This window comes from Maylandia zebra, linkage group LG6 (genome assembly GCF_041146795.1).
Source record: "Maylandia zebra isolate NMK-2024a linkage group LG6, Mzebra_GT3a, whole genome shotgun sequence".
Taxonomy (NCBI): Eukaryota; Metazoa; Chordata; class Actinopteri; order Cichliformes; family Cichlidae; genus Maylandia; species Maylandia zebra.
In genome coordinates, this window is record NC_135172.1 from 6,772,000 (window position 1) to 6,796,026 (window position 24,027).

Consider the following 24,027-nt stretch of genomic DNA (forward strand, 5'->3'; position numbering starts at 1 on the left):
TTTTTACCAGGTTGTTAAGCTGTAGAAGAGTCATAGTCCCATATCCTTCTATTTTGTACACATTTGTTTGTGTGTCCACCAGGTCTAGGATGGACATCCTCGGTTCTCCATCTCGTCACGTCTACTCCTCCCAGCCGGCTCAGATGCTGTCTGTTGACCCCGGCTGCCGTGGAGATCGTCAGGTCAGTGGCCGTCAGGAAGTGTCCGTGGCATCCGTCGACCAGGAGGCCCACAGCAACGCCTTTATTCGTTCTGTACCGCTGGCAGAGGAGGAAGACTTTGATAGCAAAGAGTGGGTGATCATTGACAAAGAGGCAGAGCTGCGAGACTTTCTTCCAACCACGTCAGGAACTACTGACGAGGAGCCTGAGGAGCTACGCCCTCTGGAGGAACAGGAGGAGAGGAGGCGACTCAGGGCTGGAGGTAGGAGATAAAAAGAAGCTTTTTAGTCATAAAACTGAAATGAACAGGATAAATATAATAAAAATGGTTGGTTCATCAGAGCAGGGCACTATTTGAAATGTTTCAGTGCTAGTGTTAATCTGAAACCTTAGCTTTGGTGCCATCTTCCATAAGTTTGGTTGTTACCTAGGATCAAATCAAATCAAATCAAATCACTTTTATTGTCACATCACATGTGCAGGCACACTGGCACAGCACATGCGAGTGAAATTCTTGTGTGCGAGCCCCACAAGCAACAGAGATGTGCAAACACAACAAGGAGCTGATAGGATAGGAGCCCTGTTCTATTGACAAAATAGGTCTCTTTAAAAGTGGTGAATTCTAAGTGGATTGGAAGCAAGTCTCCATTTTATCAACAGTCATTAATAAAAAAAAATAACCTAGTGAATTATTAGGAAAACAAAAATGAAAACCAGACTAATTAAAGTGCTAAATCTATCAAATAGAGGCAGAATGAGGGAATTCAACAAATAAAAGTGTTTTGATGGAAATTATGAAACATCTAATTGGGTTGTTGTCTGTGACATAATACCACCCTGAAAGTCAGAGCCATTCCTTTTGGGGAAATATTGTATTACAGTTTCTCTCAAATGCTAAAACACATTTCACAAACGTTTCCACCATGTTCCCCAATGTCTAAACACAACACCCTTTTCTAAAGCTACATAAACACAACCACACCTTCCCACTGCAAAACTCAAACATTCACACCAAAAGAGCAGCTTGAAGCTTTCAAAAATGTTAACATTTTAAACATTGTAGACATTTAAAAAGTGGTCACTGTTGGTGGTGAATCACTCTCTGATTTGGTTTGTTCTGTGGAAGCGGACATTGTCCCAAATGATCACATAAATGTGATGTGCGGGCCCAGGATGGTGTTGTTGGCGGTCCAGGAGGATGTCTTTTAGCTCCTCTAGGAAGGTGAGGAGACGTTGGGTGTTGTAAGACCCAAGGACAGCAAGCCCCTCCGAACATTGTCTCGTCAATGCTCTCAAAGTTGACATTATCGGCAATGACTTTGTCTCTGATCTCCCGGAGTCTGATGAGGTTGTTCCCACGAACCATATCCACAATGAGGGTTTCTTGTTCCGCTGCAAATATGGCAACCCTCCCACCTCTATGTGGCATTCTTTCAACTCTAAAGAAAGAAACATGTGTTGTCAATTGACATGTGTTACAATACAGTCACAACTGATTTGAAACCACTAGACTACTTTCACAGGTTTGTAAAACTGTATTGTGACAAAGAAAGCAATCGAGTACAATACCTGTTGTGTTGTCTGAATGCCCTGATAATGGTGGCCACGGTGAACCTACTCAGGTTTGGACGGACTCTTAGTTCTGCTTCAGCCATTGTCATGCCATGGTCAATGACTGTTGCTCGCATCTAGTCCGTAATGATGGTGCGAGGTTGTCTTGCTCTCCCTCCTGGACCTTCTCCTCTCCCATGTTGGCCTCCTCCTCTTCCTCGTTGGCCTGCTCGTCTTCCTCCTCTCATTTGAACTCCTCTTCCTCGTTGGCCTGCTCCTCTTCCTCCTCTCATTTGAACTCCTCTTCCTCGTTGGCCTGCTCCTCTTCCTCCTCTCATTTGAACTCCTCTTCCTCGTTAGCCTGCTCCTCTTCCTCCTCTCATTTGAACTCCTCTTCCTCGTTGGCCTGCTCCTCTTCCTCCTCTCATTTGAACTCCTCTTCCTCGTTAGCCTGCTCGTCTTCCTCCTCTCATTTGAACTCCTCTTCCTCGTTGGCCTGCTCGTCTTCCTCCTCTCATTTGAACTCCTCTTCCTCGTTGGCCTGCTCCTCTTCTTCCAGGGCCAAGCGCTTTGAGGGGTCCCAAAAAAGCGCTATATAAATGCAATCCATTATTATTATTAATAACTCGAAGAATCATTCGCTGTAACAAAGTTACGACTAACTGGCTACCCTTAAATTGCTCAACTGCTCGCTAATGTTATCTTTTTTTAAAGACACTGGACAGTTTTGCAGTGGTTGCACAATAATCTCAAGTTAAATTAAATACCTAGATGTTTTAACTCATTTTTTAAAAATACATTAAAGCATAATTATATAAAAGCAAACTAGAAACTGAGACCATTTGCCTTCAAAGCAAACGTTTTAAACTTAAGGCACAACTTTTACTTTGAAATTGAATGTTCTCTGTTTCTGGTTTGCATCACACTTTTTCACTACCGCTCAATGGTTCAGTGAATGTTTGCAGACAAGTTGGCATCTTGCAAACTGCAAGTGACTGTGGCAGCCTGTTAGTGACTAACAGGGAGTTGGGCGTTCGTCTTGTAATCGGAAGGTTGCTGGTTCGAGCCCCGGCTCCGACAGTCTCGGTCGTTGTGTCCTTGGGCAAGACACTTCACCCGTTGCCTACTGGTGGTGGTCAGAGGGCCCGGTGGCGCCACTGTCCGGCAGCCTCGCCTCTGTCAGTGTGCCCCAGGGCGGCTGTGGCTACACTGTAGCTTGCCATTGCCTGTGTGTGTGTGAATGGGTGAATGACTGAATGTAGTGTAAAGTGCTTTGGGGTCCTTAGGATCAACTAAAGCGCTACACAAATACAGACCATTTACCATTTACCATAAAGTAAACACAAGGAGGTTTTGACTGCAGAATTGTCTTTGGTTTCCTTTGCAGGAGCGGAGCCAGTAGTTCGTCCAAAGACTCACACGCGGGAGAGCAGCCGGGGGATGCTAACGCTAACAGAGGAGGAGGCATCAAGGAAAAGTGGTGGTAGCCCAGCACAGTCGCCCTGTCATTCTCTGCCATCAGGACGTCCTCGCCGGAGAGAGTCTGAGCCCACTGGACCTCAGAGACCGGTAAGAGACCCAGCCAGCCAATAACACAAGTTTAGTTCTTTGATGGCATGTTTGCGGACAAATGAGCGGGCTTGACGACTGCAAAAGAGGTTTATTCTTTGATGTCAGTATGTGATTCTGACTGCTCAGACACTGACATATCGAGGCATAGTGCACGCTCCGGCTCATTTATCTGCCTGCCAACATACAACTTAAAAGACAAATCCAGCATGATCAGAGGTTTTGCAAATTTATATTCTTCCCTCTTTATCAGTGATGATGATTTACAATTTACTTTAAGAGTCTTTAAAGTGGTGCCAATTTATAAGTTGGTTGTGCAGGAAAAAAACACGTGTTGGAATGGAAACACTTGTTACAAGTGTAAAGGTGCCCTTAGGCATTCAATGGCCACTAAGTCAGACTGTGGTGGTGCTGAGAAACACAAACTGCTGGATAAATTAAGCAAGAAACTTGAATTTAGAAATTGGACACTAATATTTTCTGTTTGTAGACATGAAAGAGCATGTTGAGGCAGACCATTTTTGGAACATCCAGCTGTCCCATCCATCTCTATGTCCATCTGTCCATCCATCCATCAATCCATCCACCTTCTTCAAACTTATCTCAAAACCTTTATTCTTATACTGATGAGTATATATTTTTTTTTATCACAATTAGTTAATTCAATCAGTGTTCGCCTTACTAAAATATGATCTAAAGTTAACACACAAACAGACTAGTTAAATTAAGAAATGCCTAATCAAACAACAAGTAATCAAGACGAGGAATATGTGCTTTCCTTCTTCTTCTCTATATCCTTCATATCGTAATCATGGGACTGCTACAGACTTCAAGTGCAATAGAACAATAATGCAGGAATCTGTCTATAGATTGCAGAGAATCAGACAGTCCACGTACTTTTTGGATAATGAGCAAAATATTTCGGGTCATGCTGGACTTGTCCTAAAAAGACCACGGTGATAAGAGGGGAACAGACACCAGACACCTGAGTTTGTTTTCAGATTCGAGGCAGCTCTGTCTTGAGCACCAGTCACATGTACAGTAGTTGTTCTGTTCAATTACCAGCATCCAAAAGATCCTCTGGCAGGTTAAATGCTGACCTTAAAGTAAAGCTGAACTCCGATAGCTTGCTCACAGCTTGTCTTTAGGCTAGATAGCTAATTGTTTTTTTTTAGCAAATTTTAATTAGCCAATTTTTAAAATTAAATACTTGTAAGCAATGCTGAAAATACATTGCTTGGTACAGAAAAAATCAAAAAAAATCACCAGACCTGGGAAATCAAAACAATAGTAATTTTGATAGGATTTAGCTACAGAGTGAGTCAAATTAAGACAGCTACGTTTTAAAATGCTTTACAGACAGGGGATGTCTATACCAAGTGCCTTAGTTCATTTCTTCCCACCGAATGCCAAGATTTGAAATACTCTCTCTTTTTTTCTGTAGGCTAAATTCTGTTTAATAATCATATTATAGTCTCAAAACCACCACCTTTCTTTGAGTGTTGTTTTCTCAGGTTTGTTGAGTGAAGTTCTAGTATTTATTTAGTCTTTTAATAATTAGTATCTGCCTGTGAGGTGCACCTGTACTAGGCAAATCAACCTTGTTAGCATTAGCTGCTAACTGAAAAATTTACCATCTTATCCAAACATGGCCACTTGTGACAGCAGCTGAAATTCTAACATCGAAAATTCAAAATGCAGAGTTGTGTAAAGTCACAGTAGATTTGTCCATATTTTGTGCGCAATCTATGAGACTGACTTCCATTGGGAGTCTGTCATTCTTTGCATTTTTGCATTGTTGTTCATTGGTAAACTACGGTAAAGTAACTATGGTTAAACAAACTGCAGTTTGTTTCAGATATCTAATTACTGTTGCCACAATCAGCTTCATTCTGACCCAGAATATTACTGATGGTTTGTTTTTTACAACTGCCTATGACTCGTGAAACACAGATTTAACTGTGTAGCTGTGAGACTTGTCTCTTTCTAGTCCTTGAGACAGATTGATGTCTTTTCACACAAACACACACTCACGTCTGGTGATATTGTGATTGGGGAATGTAGACAGATGGAAATTTACTCCAGAATAAAAATGGCCGATTTTCCAGAGATTGATCTCATTGAATACATTTTCAGCTGAAGCTGTACATCCAGTGACAAAATTCCCCACTGGAGGAAGTAAAGGTGTGAAGGTTGTTGTAGTGTTGTGTGGGTGGCATTTACTGTTATGATAGCCTAATCTTTATGTTTAGTTGCGTAACCCTATCATTATTTCAATTGATTGTTTATTTTTCATGATCAAGCTCTTTTCCTAATCTCTGAATTCTGGCTTTGTGACATAACGTTTGAAAAGTGTGTTTTGCAGAAGCAACCAATAATGGTGTTCTTGTCTGGTTATAGGGTGATAAAAAGAAAACACATCTTTCTTGTGCTTTCTTCATGGTGAAATGCAATAGATTTGTGAATGAAAGCTGTAATGTAGATGAATGTTGTTGCAATGGTTGAGTATGTTGAATATTATTATTTCATTTTTGCGTGTTTGGTGTAGGGAAAAAAAGAAAAAATTGTGAAACAAAAAAAGGCTTTTCCAAATGTAAAGCACAATCAAAATATATTTTGTCATGTTAGAGAAGTTTTTCAAAAGTCTGATCATTTTTATGTTGCACTCTGCTCACTGTAATGTCTCATAGATTGAGTCCAAAATAGTTAGCTAAGAAGCCACTAATTGTAGCCGCGTGTGCTGATAGCTGATTGCAACCCGTTGCTTCACTGTTTTGTTGATGGGCAATGTACGCCTTTCTTTGTCGTGTGAGTGTCCTGCAGAGGTGGCAAAAGTACAGACATTCTGTACTTAAGTAGAAGTACAGATTCTTGAAGTAGTGATTCAAATTCTTTACTCAAGTAAAAGTGAAAAAGTACAGACTCTGAAATGTACTCCAAGTAAGGAAGTAAAAAGTAGCTCTTTGAAAGACAACTGTGCAAAGCTAACTGAACCTTGTGCTATATTAATGTATTAATGTAATAATAAAATTATATCAGGGAATAAAGACTTTATTTCAGTCTGAATTTGAATTCAAATAATTTAGTCAGGTTGAATTATTTATGTAGAACATGAGCAGAGAAAAAGACAAGCTCTATTTTCTTTCTTTGTACTCAGGAAATGAGTACAGTCAGGGGTTACAGTGGGATTCAGTGGGTGGGGGAACCCTAAAATCAGTTTTGATGGTTCAGTGTGGGGAAAAGAAGCACAGCTCACAATAATTTCTGTTGAGAGCTCCAATAGATTTTCTTAATGAAGAGACTGTGATCTGCTGAACTGCTCTTTGCAGATTTATACACTTGAATTCAACCAGATGTAAGAAGATGTTTCACGAGTGGTCCTGGCTAACTTACATTCTCTGCACTAATAGTTAGGGCTGCCACAAACGATTATTTTGATAGTCGACTAGTCACCGATTATTTTTGCGATTAGTCGACTAATCAGATCATCATCCATTGGACGTAAAACGTACAGGTTATTGCACCAGCAGCATCTGCTCTTATATAACTATCATTATCTTACAGCTTGAAGTGTTTAAGGTTTGTGCTAACTAAAAATAAAGACAAGATGATAATTTATTAAATTTTAATTAAATTTGCAGATTGTTGTCCAATATGAAAAAACATGAAAAAACATAAACAGCTATTGGGTATGTACAGACCCAATAGCTGTTTCCCAATTCCTAAGCCGCATCCTTTGAAGGACCTGGCCCTTGCCGTCTACGCAGGCCCGGGTCCTTCGAAGACCAATAAGGCTGGAAGTGCGAGGCTGTGAAATGGGATGGTTTAGCCTTCAGATTTGCATCACCAGCTGTCTCGGTGAAGTTTAATAAACTCAGCCATCTTCTCCTTGTTATCTAAAGTATAACAGGACGTTGGAGTAAATTCTCAGCCATCTCACACTTCTGTTTAAGCAGTTTTCTGTTTGACGTTTATTCAGCTGTGTGAAAACTTAAATCTCAGTCAAACCAATTTACTCAGAAACAAATAAAAAAGCCTTACAATAACATTTTTAAGTTGTCTAAGTGACTTATATATCATGTTTAACCTGAGTAGCGAAAGACCGCAGGGGTCTGAAAACAATGTGCCAGGAGTCCAGTGTTCTTGCTGGCTCTAGTGAGTCTTGACCTCCCAGTCAGTTATCGAGCTGGTGGGTAACAGGCATCTCCGAAAACGTCAGAGCACTTTTGCAAATATGTGATGTCTTGATAAATCGAGCAGATATTTGAAGTTTACACAGCTACATTCTTGCCTGAAAATATCTTAAAAGTTGATTTTGGGACCTAGAAAGAGTAATATTAAAACTTAGGAGCGCTATAAATTCTGGGATAGTTTGGGACATGAAGGATACACCCGACCCATCCTTCATATCTGGGGAAATGAAGGACGCATTTGTCGGCTGCATTTGGAGCAGCCTTCGAATTGGGATCAGCCTTCGTCGCCTGGCTGTGATATAATCGGCCTACAAATGCGGCCTCCAGCTGGACCTTTAGCTAGCAACATGTTGTGCATCAAACTGCACACAAACAATTTGTGTGTTTGCTAATCTTTGTTGAGCTGATAGACGCGCCATATTTGAAATTACCTGCCACTTAAAAAATGTTGTTCCCCTTTATGTTCTTTTGTAGTGCTAGCTAGATGCTAAAGTACAGCAACCACAACTTATGGACACCTGTAGTCGTTTGAGTGCCCCCCCCCCCCCCCCCCCCAAAAAAAAACAACTTATAAAACAGAAAACACAACCCACTTTAACCCCTGACTATGACACACGATTGAATCTCTTTGATATCTTTTTGTGCGACATTTCCTGGTGATACCCAAACAGGACTGGCTGTCATGTGTTACTGTTTAGCCTCAGATTGATTTGATTATAAGACTATTTTCTCAATTATAATTAGATTAGCCTATACAATACCTTCTCAAATACCCTTTTAATATCAAAATACCTTCTTATACAAATGGTACTGATATTTTTATTTTAGTGGTACAGCTTGTCCTATTTGCTTAACCCAGCATGAAATTTGAAATTTGAATGAAAAGTCTAAATTTTCTTCATTTTTCTTACTAAGAATTTCATGTTTTTAAAAGCAGAAAATTGCCATGACATTCGTGCACATGACGAGTGTATGGAAACCTAAGATCCCAACGACATTATGATTATAAACTTGGCACAAAAAGTAAGGAAATGTGAGTTTGTTCTAGTATTTCTTTATCATACTGCTTCTTGGTAATCAATCCTCTACCTGTTTATTTCCCCTTTAAATGGTGCCAAGTGCGTGAGGAAAATGAAATTCGGGCTTAGCAGAGCTAAGTATGTTGGCTACACCCATGAAAAACTTGCTAAATTGTCTCTTCCAAAGAGCTTATTCTGCTATTGACTCTTGTTTTGAGGTTCTGGTACCCCAGTAACTAAGAATCTGGTGCCTGATTAGCAGTGTCTGTGAGCATGGACCTAGTGGTCCGCAGCGGTCATTGGTTTCTACCAGCTGTCTCTGTGAAGCTGTCAGCTGTCTCTACCATGCCATGTTTGATTTACTTGGATCAGGTCACATGTCATAAGGCAACTTCAAGCTGGTGTTCCACAAAACCAACCACTTTTTGGAGTGAGGCTTATTGGCATCTCCAAGTGAAAGAGCAAGTTTCATATATCAAGGGACGTCAGAGACAGGCTGCAAAATATGTGTCCCAAGAAGATGATACCACAAGAATACGGTTTTCTTACCCCGTCAGCACTTACAAACTGTAGGCTGTCTTCTATATGTTCTATACCGGAACAAACTGCACACAGCCAATCTTCAGTCCCATAGGTCAACCAGGAGGCCTGCCATGACTGTACCCATAGGGTAACAGTTTTTGCTTGAGGCAATGTGATGGTGTGGGTGGGTGTTATTGAGATGAGATTCCAGTAGCAAACCCATGTCTCCACAGTCCACCTCGTCCCTACAGTGCAGGGTTTATCAGAGACTTCTTCTTGAATTTGGGAGTGGAGAGGATTGAATGGCCTACCTGCAGTGCTGACCTTGATGCTTAGGTGTGCTGTTTGTGCCAGAATGACCAACACAACCACACTGGCTTACTTGCAACAAATGATGGTTGAAGAATTGCATACCATCCCACAACCAAGCTGGTGACCGGCATGAGGAAGAGGTGGTGCCATGCTGTTGTGGCTATGTATGGTTCTTCCACATGCTGCTGAGGCCCCTGTTTGTTAAATGAATTCGTCCATACGTAAACGGCGTGGTCACTGAAAACGGAGATTTTTAAAAACTCCGGCCAGGGTGGATATTTTTGAAAACTCCGTTTTTGCATTTACGTGTGGACGAGAAAAACTGAGAAAACGCAGCGTCAAAGGTGTGCGCCTTTTTTGACGTCAACCTGTGCGCCACGTTATTGTTTCGGTGAAATGAATTTCTACAATACTGTTACTGTTAATTCTACTCTCTGCAGTGTTTAAATGCTTACATATACACACACAGTTACTGTCCCTCCACACATACGACTCGGTTCTGCTTCTATGCCCCATCCTTGTTTACTATTTCCCACCGAGGCTTCTAGACTTCTGATTGGCCAACATTTCTACACGGTTAGGAATATATCGCCACCTGTTGCTTTGGCATGTTCCTAGCAGCGTTTTCCTTCATTTCTGCGTTTACGTGTGGACGGGATTATTTTTTAAAACGAAAACGGAAAATCTCAGTTTTCAAAAATACCCGTGTACGTGTGGACGTAGCCTTAATCACCCAATACAATAAAACAGCACCAAACAGGACTCAATAACAGAATAAGCTGTTTGGCATTGGCAGAGGGGATTTGGCTAGTTTTCTATGGGTGCAACCCAAATACTAAACTCTGCTGCTTAACCAATGCTATCTAACAGAATAATATTCATTGCCAGGAAGCGCTGTTACAATAAAGCAATACTTGAGCAAACAAAAATTTCCTTATTTTTTATGCTAAGTTTATATATGCTAAGTTTTGACCAAGTCAAAGTAAACAAATAAAAACATAAAAACAAACAGCACTTTGTTATGGAGGACCAAACTAGGGACCAAAAAGAAATGAAACTTCATTTTAATAAATAAATCGATTAAATACGTTTTAGTACATTTGTCTTGAGAATGGGGCTAGAAGAAATGTCATGGTATCATCTAATGGGTTCATTCTCTGAAAACCAAGAACTTTTCATGACACAGGATTCTTAGTTGTGTGTGTGTGTTTGTTTTTGTGTGCTTGGGAATTTCTCAAGAATAATTTCTATGGAAATGGCACTATAGAACTAGAGGAAGAGGTGGGGGGATGGGGTTGGGCGGTGGGGAGGTGAGCACAACAATTGCTTGGTTCTCCTTAGAGATAAAACTGAACTGAATTCTGCGTATGAAGAGCCGGTTATGTGGAAAACTAATGTGGAATCACTGAATTTCACATTAAGCTCACTTTGTATTTTCACATCATTTTCATTTTCCTTAGCAGGATTTTCTTCATGGATGTGATTTTCTATTAATTTAAATCTACGTTTGATTTTTTTAGTTGAATTACAATTTTGTGACCATTTGAGTTGTCCATTATTTATTTACAAATAGGTCAGGTTTGGTCCTCCATACTTGGTGGCTGCTGTTTACAGGCTGGACGTGCAACATCATCACTGAAATTTCACTTTATCTGCAGTGAAACAGGATACCTTTTAAGCCCGTGTCAGTGGAAAATTCGTATGCACAAATTAATTTTAGCGCTTTTTAGTGAGCTCTTCTTTGACTTTCCTTTGTTTTCGCGACGATTGTCATCTCTAGACTCAGAGCAAGCTTGTCTGCTGCCAACCATCGAGGACTGCCATTGTCTTTTCTGCGTCAATTCTTTTTCCCGCTCCCACATAACTACTGACGCCTTTGCCCCCAACCTATCGCTTTAAAAGTACACAGTATGTCAAGTTTGACTCATCTGAGGAGACAAAGAAAAGAGCGAGGGTGCCATTGGGACAACACAAGAAGAAATAAAGTGATGTTTCGGGGTAAGCACAGTTTAGGAATAGTCCTTTACCTCTGTTCTCTCACTGAATTTCTGTTCTTCCTCTTCCTTTTTCTTCTGTTCAAACATATTTCCTCCCTTTTTCCCTCCATTGTGTGTTTGTGTTTTGTGTGCTTGATGACTCATCTCTTTTTTGTGTTCCCTGTTTCTTTTTGTACCTCCAATGGTAATTTTTCATTCAGAAAACAAAAGCTCAAACTGACCAGACTAGTGAGATACAGTATGTGCAGCGCTTGTGCTGGTGCCTTTGTGTCCTTTTAAGTGCTTTGTCGGGGAAAGTGTCTTCATCGTCATTTTCCCAGTCTAATCCAGGATGCTAGTCTGATCCAAAAAGCTAGTCAATTGGTGTAAATGTCCAGTTAAGTTTCTAATAGCTTCTAAATAGTTTCTGATAACTGTAACTTTAGAGTGCCAGGTTTACACCAGCACTCCACCAGCTTCTCTCCCCAAGCACCTTTTCTCACAACATTTAAGCTGAGGGCTTTTGACAGAAGTGAGCATCAATCAGCTTTCTCCTGTCTAACCTGTCTAACGTCATGGAGGGGTAGGAGAAAAGGGCAGGAAGTCAAACCAATGTTGGGTTGTAGCTGTAAGAAAATCTGAAATTTATTGTTTGCTTGTTGTTTTTTTAAAATAAATAATTAATTTAAACTTTTTTAACCTCACTTCCCTCTTTCTGGTTGATCTGTTTGCAGTTGGAGGAGGACAGGCACCAACCACGGCCCAACCAACTGAGGAGGCTGGCCTCCTATGTCTTTTCTTCCTCCACCCTTGAGACAGAGCAGTATCCTCATGGAGGAGGGAACTTTATCCAGAGGAGCCGCTCAGCTGAGAGCAGCCCAGCACACGTCAACGCCACTGCAACTTCAACCCGCCGGCGGCATGCTGGCACTCTGCCGACCCCTGGCAGCCCACGGAGCAGACACTCTGTTCTGAATATGTCGAGGGCACAGCTGCAGCACGTGTTAGCTAAGCTCATGAACAAGAACAACAGCTGAGAGATGGACTCAAACACATTAAATTAACACATGTGTTAAGTAGGCACATACACAATACACACATACTGTATGCAGGGTTGGTCACACCAACTTGGGGCCCGGTGCAGTTTGGCCTCTCACTTCCTTTTCTTCCACCATTTGTGTTCCACAGTCAAGATCATCTCTGGTGCATTTGCTCTGATTAAGAGCACCAACTATTAAAATACTAATTATTTTATTAGTATTTATCCATAAATCTTTAAATTTCATTGGCCCTAAATAAAATGTGTAGAATGCTTCAAAAGGCCCTTAAATTACGAAGCATCACTGGTGAGCTGGGAAGACATTTGACTTGTGTCAAAACAAGGAGTATACTTATTAATACCAAAATAAAACACAGCTTTGCCTTTGTATTTGGTTCATTAGATATTTCTGGCCAGCTCTGCATATACAAATATTCTAATGAATGTACACATAGATAAATCAGACGTGATAAAAACAGCACACTAAGAGCCAGGCATGGTCATGAAACAAAACAAGCCATATTACTGGCAGACAGCAGCACTGCTAAGCTGGTAAACACTTAGTATCACACACACATTCACAGTCACGTAGCTCTATCAATTGTAAGAAGAGGAACAGAAGAAAAGAAGAAAAATGCTCAAGATGGGGAATATTTTCCATGCAATAAACTCTAACAAGCTTCTACAAACCTGATGTTGCACATGCCACAGATCTGGCAGACTCATGTGAATAATGTGAAACTGAATACATCCTTCTTGCTTCTATGAAGAAGAGGAGCGTGAAACAGAGTGGGGCTGCAAACAGACTGTTAAGCTTTACAATATCTGTGCATTTATTTATTTCAATTCTTTTCTGCTAAAACGAAAGTGTGATTATCAACAAGTGCAGGTTATCCCACCAAGGTTTTGCACCAAGACTTCACAAATCTTCGCCATTACTCAACCAGTGATATAAACATCTCACTCTGCTTCTGCTTCATTAAACTCTGTGTGTGAAGAGAGAGGGGTATGTGATAAAAGTCTTTCTCGAGGTGTGAAAGGGAATTCAGCATTAACCTCTAATTACACCTACACCTGACACCAAGAAGTACGGTGTCCCTAAAAGACAAATATTTCACAAAAAATAATAGTTACTAAATAAATTGAAACTAATTAGTAAAAGAAACCAACACACACTGGCATGTCATAAATGAATTAACACCAATAACAAATTTACAAATGTATAAAATCACTTTTTATTTACATTAATTTATATTACAAATTAACAACTACCACTACATAGTAAACAAATTTACAATAAAGACAATATTCTACCTAAGAAAATAAAAAGATTCCTTTTCAAAACAAGCAAAAATCATGAAAAAGACCAAAAAAAGGTTGTTTTTTCTTGAATGGATTTATTATTTATAGTTTATAGTCTTATTTATAGTTTTAATACGCTAAAAAGTTTATTTGAAAGAAATCATTTTCTGAACTGTTTTCTTTGAGATTAAGGGCCACCTCTTAACTGGAAAATGTATAGGGCTGAAGAAGGCTGCCAGATAGGACCTAACAAAGTTAAAGCCTGTTTTATGACATTTTTAAATTTAACTTTTGCACTTTTTTCTAATGAATTCTCATTAGTATCAGAAGACTGTAAAAGAAGTGAACTTACATTTGGAACATTTAAAAGTACATGTCAGTTTGTGAAGTGTTTGCTGGAGCTCTTGTTTGACTCTCCTTTGATACATATTTTTAGGTGATCGGGATCCATTCAAGCACACAAATGCTGACAAATTGAGCTAAACAGAATGTGCTTGGATGTATTATTCCATCAAAAGAATCGTGCACGTTAGTTGTACAGAATCTTGTTTTACACAACATATCTGTGATTTTCTTTTAGCATTTTTCTTTTTCTGTTTATTATAATTTAAGCACACTCACTGAGGTAGCAGATTTCCATGGAATGAGAAAAGGTTCTCAAAGGTTTTGTGGTCAGGAGCCCGTTTGCCGTGTGTCCTTTGCTATTTGCATTTGTGTGCTTTGAATGAGTTTTGGGCATTCACAACAGTGCCAGTCAGTGAGCCCATTACTGAAATATTTTAACATCTATTTTTCCTAACATCATGATTCTTTTGAATTCATTCAAACAGATTCATTCAAATTCTTAAATGTTTTAAATTCTACATTTAAATTTGTAAACTTGTTTGAGTTTGAGTTAAATCCAGGTCTTCCAGAGGATGCAGTCAATCCTGTTATATTTATTGTTAGTTTAAAATATATTCAAAACGACATTTTATGTATTGTATGTTGGGTTTCTGTTGGAAGTACTAATGTAAATAGACACATAGATAGATATCACACCAACACTTGCACACCAACAGGTTACTTGGCAAACTGCCTGAAGGGGTATACCAGAGAGATAGAACCCTGAGAATAAACTGGATGTTCTCTACTGAACCATCCAAGGTATACTCTTAGCGACAGGGGAACAATATGGGAGCAGCCCCACCAAGTCTGGAGACACAGCAAAACAGGAAGATCAGATGGGAGACGAATGCAACAAATAATAACAATCCTTAGTCGTTAGTGGTTCTAAGAGCAGGCCACAGCAACCTTGAACAATTTCCAGTAACTATCACAGTGGCAGATATCCAAGAAAGAGTCTCAGGCACAAAGAGCTGGACAGTACTCGGCCCTGACACTTACTGGCTGAAGAAGCTAATTGCATGCCACGAGCGCCTGGCAACACAAATTAAGTTGCTGTTTATGGATGAGACATACCCAGAATGGCTAGCCAGACAGTCCTGATGCCCAAGTACGTCCAACTACCGACCAATAACCTGCCTTACGGAAACTCTTGTCAGGTATCATAGCAGCTAAGATGGACAGACACATGGCTCAGTATATGAGCGAGGCCCAGAAAGAAATTGGAAGAAACACCACTGGTGCAGAACACCAGCTTCTGCTTGATAGAGCAGCCACTCAAGTCACTTAAGACCAGACTGACCAACCTGTGCACCGCCTATGACAATACCTGACACATGGATCCTGGAAGCCGAGAAATGTATAAGGTCAACAGGACCCTAAGAGCCTTTATCAGGAATTCAATGGGGATGTGGCAAACAACACTAGAGGACAACTTCAATCCAATTACACAAGCCACTATTAAGTGTGGTATTTACCAAGGAGGTGCTCTGTCCCACTGTTATTCTGCATAGGTATCAGCCAGACCATTAACAAGACTGGCTTCGCATACCTACTAAAGAATCAAGCAATGTCAGCCAAATCCTGTACATGGATGGCATCAAGCCACATGCCAGGAGTGAATTAGACCTTGATTCGCTGATCCACGCCAACATCAGAATGTCATAGTCGAATGGTAGCAAAGAGAGAAAGAGTATATGGTGAATGGACTGGTTCTTATATAGCGCTTTTCTACTCTATCTGTGCACTCAATGCGCTTTACACAACTTGCCTCATTCACCCATTCACACAAGCAATTTTTTCCTTGCTATTTCTAAGTGCTTTCTGTCTAACATTCACACGGCAGGCAGCATTGCAGACATTGAGGATAGGTGCAAGTACCTTGCAATCCCACCTGCAAATAGGAACCATGAAGAGGCCCCAGGAAAGCTGCAGGCACCAAATACCTGCAGAGATTAAGAGAAGCTGAATGAGAAGAACAAGATCCAAGCAATCAATACCACCACTCTGCCAGTTGTAAAATACCCTGCTGGGATAATAAGCCATAACCATACATTGAGGGTTTCACCAGAAGTCCAGCACGCCAAGACTGTACAATAAGCAGAAGAAAGGAGACCAAGGAGTACATCAGGAAGATGGTCACAACTGAGAAATCCAATGGCTGGACAAAGCTGGACTGAGCATAGGCACTAATCATGGCAGTGCAGGAACAAGCTCTAAGATCGATAGAGGCTGAGGTCTACAACACTAGGCAAGATCTCAGGTGCAGGCTGTGTAGGGATGCCCCTGAGGCAATCAGGCACATTGCAGCAGGGTGGAAAATGCTAGCAGGCAGGGCATACGTGGAATATCGTAACTAGGGGTATAATGACCAGTCTAAGATCCTGTGGGACTTCCAGATACAGACGGCCAAACTGCTTATGGCTAACCATCCGGACATAGTAGTGGACACACAGAGGAAGAAGGTCATAGTGATAAATGTAACTTTACCAAGTCAAAGTGAGAAATATCAGTGGCTAAGAGAGGAGCAAGAGGAAATGTGGAGTGCTTAGGGCATTTACCCCTAAACTGGGTGAGTGGTTCAGATCCCAGGAACGGAATCAGAGATCTCTGTCTTTGCACCTAATATCACATAATAGATCCAGTAGAGCAGAATAAGGGATTTTTCTTTTTAAAAATGCAAAGGTCCACTTTATCTTCTAAACAAACATGATGAAACGTAACATTTCAGTTACATTATAAGGTCAGTGCCAGGGTGTCAGTGCCAGGTATGATTGACGAAGAGGTGCTTTTTGTTGGGAAATTGAAATGGTTCAACGCTGGAAAGATAACCAGAGATAAAAAGAGAGAATACGAACAAAGTAAATGGTTTTTCATTTTGGAGAACTTGTTGGAAAAACTCTTATCTCTATAAACAAAAGAATTCGTGAGCAGTGGAAAAGATCTTTGAAATAGAATATTTCAAAAATATTTTTATTTGTTTTCTGTTTATAGTTTGAGTAGCATTCAGTTTCAGCCAGGTCTGCAAGCAATAAGTCTGTGATGGTTACTATCATCAGCTTTTATCTGACAATAATGTAACTTTTTATTTGCTTTTTAACCATCACAAATATCAGTTATCCAGATATCTGCTGGCTTTTACCGGAAGAAATATTGGTCTTCTCAATGTGTCTGTGTAGGTTTTCAGTCATCTGGGTCATGGTAGTCTAAAGAGCTTGGAAAGAAAGCAAGTGGAAGTCTTAAAGTTTCATGAAGATATTTCACCTCTCATCCAAGAAGGTTTTTGAGTTCTAAATTAAAACGGTTTAGGGTCCTAAGAATTTTAAACCCTATTTGGGGTACCCTAAGAAGCTAACTGACCAACCACATGAGCCAATGTGAAAAAACATGGAGGGTTTCAGGAGGAAAGACATACAGTATATATGTCTTTCCTTCTGAAACCCTCCACTTTATTCATGTCATGGCTCATATAATATAGTCTGTTGTATGCTGCTGTTAAAGAACAATTTTCTCTTTAGTCTTAAATATACAGAACATTAGATAAGATGGCCATGTTGTGCAATGAAAGACATGCTCGGGCAATGTCAGGGCTACAAAGGGCTACATTAACTAAATACGCACCACTTGCGCTTTTATTTAGCTTCTATTTGAGGCATTATCTCTGTGCCGACAGTTATTCAGATCCAGCCTGATGGTAAGACTGAGTTTGTTTTCATGCTGCTTCACACTGAGTTCAGGACACCCTGTATATTTTATATTACCATAGCATTACAACATAAACACTTTGAGAATGTATGAACGGGACTAGCTGCTAACTTTGAACTTTATTTTGCATGCAAGCAAAATGATTCAACTACCACACAGGATTGTCACTAGTACAATCCTGTATCACCATTAAGGTAATGCTACATTTGGTTACAAACAGGGAGTAGAAATATGTCAGTGTGCTTATTCTACTAAAAACACCTCAAGTCTAAAAGAGTGATCTGCAACAGGTGTCATCTTGTACCAAAACTGTTTGCCAACTGTGTCCATTCATTGCATGAGATCTGCTATCTGAACAACATGCATTGCCAACTGTAAAAAACAGCACTGTACAGTAATTATGTATACAGCTCTGACTAAAAGAAGTCTGGGATTGTTCTGTAAATAATTCACATCTACACGAGATACTCACGGATCAAGTCTTTTTGATTTGAGTGTTTTTGAGTGATTATGTGAAAATATATTTTAGGTGTTCTCCAGTTAGTGGAGGAACAACCTGCGATTAACCATATATGTATATTATGAGGTTTATAGTTTTTTATTTTGAAAACTCCACATTTTTAAAGTTATAATTAACTAGAAGAATAACTGTTTCATTACATAAAATTACAGCAGTTGTAAAGCAATTAGTTGATTGAGTAAAACATATTAAAACTGTTAAGGTCTACCATAGAAAATATGGCATGATTCACAAAAAATTATAAAATAAATAAAGAGATATGTCCTTCCAGATATACATACATACGTTTGCATATTTAATGTCTTCCTGATATTCTTTAAGGACTAACAAAAAAAATGTGAATATACATAGAGAGAGGTATATACTGGTGTCCAGTTGGTATATTTCAGCACTATGCCACTTTCATAGATTTGTTGATACAATTAGCCTAGCTTGGTACAAAAGCTAGAAGCACGGGGATACTGCAAGACAAGTTCGTGCATGTGTCTCCTAACTACCTTAATAGTTTAGAAAAAATCTATATTCTAAGTGACGCTGGTGTGTAGCTGCAGGAGATTGCTTGCTGTTGCCAGTTGAAGATAATCAATCGTGCAATTGCCTTGAACACTAGCAGACTGTTGCAGTTGGCCGTAGTTGGCAAGGAAGGGAGGATTTTGTTAACTGCTTGCTCAGTGCTAGTGAAACTGTGAAATTCCAACCAAACACGAAACATTAACTGTTTGGCTTTGAATTAAAAGTTGGGACTTTTAACCACAACTTTTCCTTTGAAGTTGAACAGTTTAAGTTTTTCGTTTGCTTTGCACTTTTTCCAATTTCACTGCAACTGTTCTACTGCTTGGTAGCTAGCTAGCAAGAGTTTGAAGACAAATCTGCATATTCCATGCAAACTATGGGTAACTGCAGCAATCTGAGTTTTTTGGTGCAGAAATTGGTGCTCTTTGTGACCAATTTCAGCTGGTAATAGCCAGCAAACATTCACCAACTGGTTGGTGGAATATGCTTTTTCCCACCTAGTGATCAGAGGGAAAAAAGTATGCAATAGAATACTATAAACTATTGCTACTAAAATTAATTAACTAATTAATTTAAGTCAGCATTTGAATTAGGACATTTTTGTTGTTGTAGGAGACAGAAACTTTTCCTAGGCTTAAACGTAACCCTTTGCTTCTAGTTTTTGCTCTGAACTATGCTTCAAGGCACCCATCTTTAATTTGACTATAGCAGCAACAGAGCAAAAAAAAGAATATTAAATTGTACCTGAATGCTCCTTCATCAGTTTTGTAGTCTCAGCAGATTGTAGATAAGGAAAAGATGACTGAATGCTCACAATATTTGTTCAGTGTGATGATCCGTGAGTGTCTTTCACATGTACAATATATGTAAGCATTTTTTTCTATCACTATATGATTGTACAGCATTGCTTGTATAATTTACAGGTAAAGCATGTATTTTAAACTTTTGTAAATCCAAAAAATAACCCTGTACAGATATATATAGAAATGTAGAAAGCAATTAAGAGAAATCAATTTTCATTTAACCTCTAATAAGCATGATAATAACCGGGGTTCAGTATGTATGTCCAAGCTGTATGTTAAAGATTGAACGAGGGAAACACTTGAAAAATCACCTGAATATCAAACTGTGTGCTATCTAAGGATGAACTCTGCAATGCATTTTTGTGCCTTTTATATCAATTTATGTAATCTAGACAATCTTGAAAAGCTTGTGTTCAACCAAAATGACATTAAAATGGGTTTTGGGAAAAATGTACCAGTTTATGCTGTCTTTGCTTCTTAGGGAGAGCCCATTACAAGCTTTTAGCTTCCCCTTGTATTTTTTTTTGTTTTGTGATGATCCCAATGTTTTTAGGTGGTGAAAGGCGTGGACTGCATGCAGGTCAGTTAAACAGCTGGCCTCTTCTACTACAAAGCTGTTGTAATAGATGCACTGTTTACCTTAACATTGTGTTGCTGTAATATGTAAAGCCTTCCCTGAAAAAGACATCACCTGTCAGTGTTAATCTCGTTAAAATGACGTTAACGCCATTACCACATTAACGCGGCAAATCTCCGTTAGCGAGTTAACGTGGGGCTGCACAGTGTTAACGAGCTAACCACGATAACGCATTGACGCACGGGGCGATCCGTGTCAACTCGCTAACAGAGATTTGCTGTGTTATGGTGTTAATGTCACTTTAATGAGATTTTAACGAGATTAACGCTGACAGCACTACTTAAGCAATAAGTTGTTTTTTTCATTGTGGAAATTTGCTCCATGACGTCTCGCCATTGTTTCAATCGCAAAGGATCACTTTAAAGCCAGTTTCTTGTAATAATGTTTGTACAGGCATCAGTTTGAACAGGTAAAGGTCCTCACCGTGAATTACTTCTGCGGGTAGTAGGCCTAAGTACAAAATCTGTAGATCATTAGGTATTTTATAACTTAAGATATCCTCAGGTATTTTGACAATTCCCAGAAAAGTTGAACCTTTTCACATTTCCAAAAAATGTTAGTGATTCGCACTGATATGACTGCAGTCTCCACCATTGCTGTGGGATTCACAACTGTTTACTTGTGACGTGAGGTGTGATTAAAAAAAATCTTGTCAAATTTTTCCAGCCAGATTCTCTCCATTGTCCACAGCAAGTAGAAGTGTGTTGTAACAGGCAGCTTATCCCCTGAAAGGTTAATCTTCAGTTCTGATTCCCATTTTTGTGTTATCCACAATGAATAATTTCTGTTACATTTTTGGAAGCATTTTTACATTTTTGACACAACCTTTGACGGTAACTTCTTCTTCCACAGTAACCATTTCTATTAGCTCAATGCCCTCTTGAGAGACAGAGTTTCTGCTCTCAGTGTCTCAAATGAAGATATCTAAATAAGTCAGAATTATCCAGCTCAAACTCTTCTTTTTGAAGGACTTAAACACTTTCCCGTCTGTTAACGTACATACTGCTGTGATTTCACCGTCTCTCCATTTCGTGAATGTGTTATCCAGTTGACCAGTTCTGAATTCTGGAGAATGTGAGGGCCAAATCAGCATTTTACAATCTCCTTCGATTTTGTATTTGATTACCAGATCCCACCAGACCTTTAATGTTGTTGCAACAATGGGATTTTGGTCCCTGAAATGTGTGTACATTTTGTCTGAGGGCAACTCACTCTATCATTGAGCTCAATATGTTTCCAGTGCATGTCAGCTGGGCTATCTGATAATACTCTCTTGGAATAGTCAGTCCTCCTCTTCCCTTTTCTAGTTGGAGAGTTTTCAGTTTTACCCTCGGTTTTTACCCCTTCTAAATAAATCTACTCATTTGTTTGTTCCATTTGGCAAATTGAGCATCAGGGATATGAATTGGTAGTGAAAGGAATAAATACAACAATCTGGGTATTACCTCTATTCTTGAATTGAGATCCATAACTAAGGGTGTCCATTTTGTTAAATCCTTTCGTAATCCTACTATAAATGGTCTCATATATTGTGTTTAGTTAGATTCCTAATATTTTTAATTTTCTGAATCCCATTTAAGTTTGTATTTATGTCTGATAAATTCAATGGGTTTGTAGTTTATGCACAATATTTGAGTCTTAGAAATATTACATTTTCCTCCAAACTCTTCTAGAATAGTCCAGAGCTTTAAGAATGTATGATCTGGGTTTTAGAGGTATATTATTACATCATCTACGAAGAGACCTACACTTTGTTCTTCCACTGCTAACCCCTTTCAACTCATCGCTTTGTTATATATTGAGCCAGAGGCTCAATAAATAATGTCAATAGGGAGGGGCTTAAACAGCACCCCTGACGTGTTGCTCTGGAGCAGGGTCCTCAAACACCAACCCATACTTGGACTACACAATTTGGCCCTTGAAGTTATGTTTTTTGTTAGGGAGGATTTGTCCGTTGTTGAGTGCAATGTTAAAATAAGTTATTTTAAAAGCAAAAACTTATTTAATATGAAGGTAACATGAGCAGAGAGTAGAAACATGTTGAGGGATTGGCTGTGTTATTTGAGAGAGTTATTTGTAAAGAAAACAGTTTTCACTAGCAGTCAAAAACTAATGCGTGCACTTGTGTCTGGCCAGAAAGAGAATAGTAATTTGTTTATTTGGTAGTTCAATGAAATGCTTCAGTTAGTTAAGAGTGAGAAAAAAATTGTGTTCACATTTGCAGTTTTATTTTGTTATACAATATTTGAAATTGAAAAAAACAAACCAAAAAAAACCCACTACATTTTTGGGTGTTTTCTAGTTTGTTTGTTTATTCGGTTTTTTGTACTACTTGAACAGTAAAGTGGCCCTCCAATGAAATGTCAGAGCCAGCTGTGCCATTTAAGGTTGAAACCCCTGCTCAGGTGAGCTCAAAGCTGTCTGTCAAGTTTCCATTTATTTTAATTCTAGCCACTGGCTTATGACACATTGCTTGTAAATGGACTGATTATAGCGCTTTTCCTACTCTCACAGAGTACATGCCTCATTCACCCAAATTCTCACAAGCACTTTATCTACACTTAGTGCTTTCTAACAACATTCACACATTCATACTCCGATGCATCAGAGAGCAAGTTGGGGTTAGTATCTTGCCCAAGGATACTTGACATGCAGACTGGAGGAGCCAGGGATCGAACCACCGACCTTCTGATCAGTAGGTGACCTGCTCTACCTCCTGAGCTACAGCCACCCAGTTGTATGCATCTATTGTATTGATCTACAATATACACTATTGTAACTCACTGTTTATGTGTCTGCACATGTGGAACATCTGCAGGTTGTGCAAAACGCTGCAGCTAGGCTTCTGACCAAGTCCTCTAAATATTCACATGCGACATTGTTGCTATGTCATTTACACTGGCTTCCATTTTAAGATCCTGGTTTTGACTTTTAGAGCTTTGCATGGACTGGCACCAGCTTACATTCCTGATCTTCTATAGCCCTATGTCCCTAGCAGGTCACCGAGATCATCTGATCAGGGCTTACTTGCTATGCATCACACTAAGATGAGAACTAAGGGTGACAGAGCTTTTGCCACTGTGGCCCCTAGACTGTGGAACTGTCTCCCTCTGAGCCTAAAAACTGTGGACTGTAGTGGCTTTTAAAAAAACAACTGAAAACTCATCTTTTTAGAATTGCTTCTGGTTAATTTTTGCCTGTTTGGCAAGCTGTAAAACTGCCTCCATCCTAACTGTCCAACATCTTTACTCCTGCTGCTGGTGCCGCTCCTCTGTTCTAATGAGTTGAAGAGACTGTGACGTCACACGTGATATAAGAATGGCCTTATATCATCTATATCAATTATCTTCACGTCTTTGAAACTCCCTCTGCCTTTCTTTTACTCTCTGCGCTGTCGAGGGTCGGTTCTGTTGCTGGGGGCGGGCCACCCATTGCCATCGTAGTATCTTGAGCAGGCGAAATACTGCAGCGTCTTCCTCCAACGCCGCTGCTGGTGTCCCCGTGTTAAAGCCTCGTCTGCGCAGCTTGAGGCTGGCTTCATGCGCGCTACTTTAGAGACGGACTCTGTCCTCCTGTAATTCCTTCCCCACTCATTTGTGTATTTAACTCTAGAAAAATCGTCAATGAACGAGTTTTTAGTGTCATCACACCGGAAGTTTTTGCCATCAGATTTTCTTTTTTCTCATTTATAGGCTGAGACACTTATTGTGACTGTTCTCCCATTCCACCCTGATATTGTTTTAAAGGCTACGTATGTTAATATTAAATAAGCTTCTAATGAGTGCTCGACATTGTGCTCATGCATTGTTAAAACTGCTAAA

General features: G+C 39.7%; 1 protein-coding gene across 1 annotated transcript in view; it reads left to right on the forward strand.

Moving 5' to 3' along the window:
• ttbk1a (tau tubulin kinase 1a) overlaps positions 1 to 24,027 on the forward strand; it is a 52,530-nt gene that overhangs the window by 25,526 nt on the left and 2,977 nt on the right. Inside the window, exons 14-15 of the mRNA XM_004572617.4 lie at positions 83 to 423; positions 3,100 to 3,281. Of these exons, the coding sequence (XP_004572674.3) occupies positions 83 to 423; positions 3,100 to 3,281 (523 nt within the window). The remainder of the gene's footprint in view (positions 1 to 82; positions 424 to 3,099; positions 3,282 to 24,027) is intronic.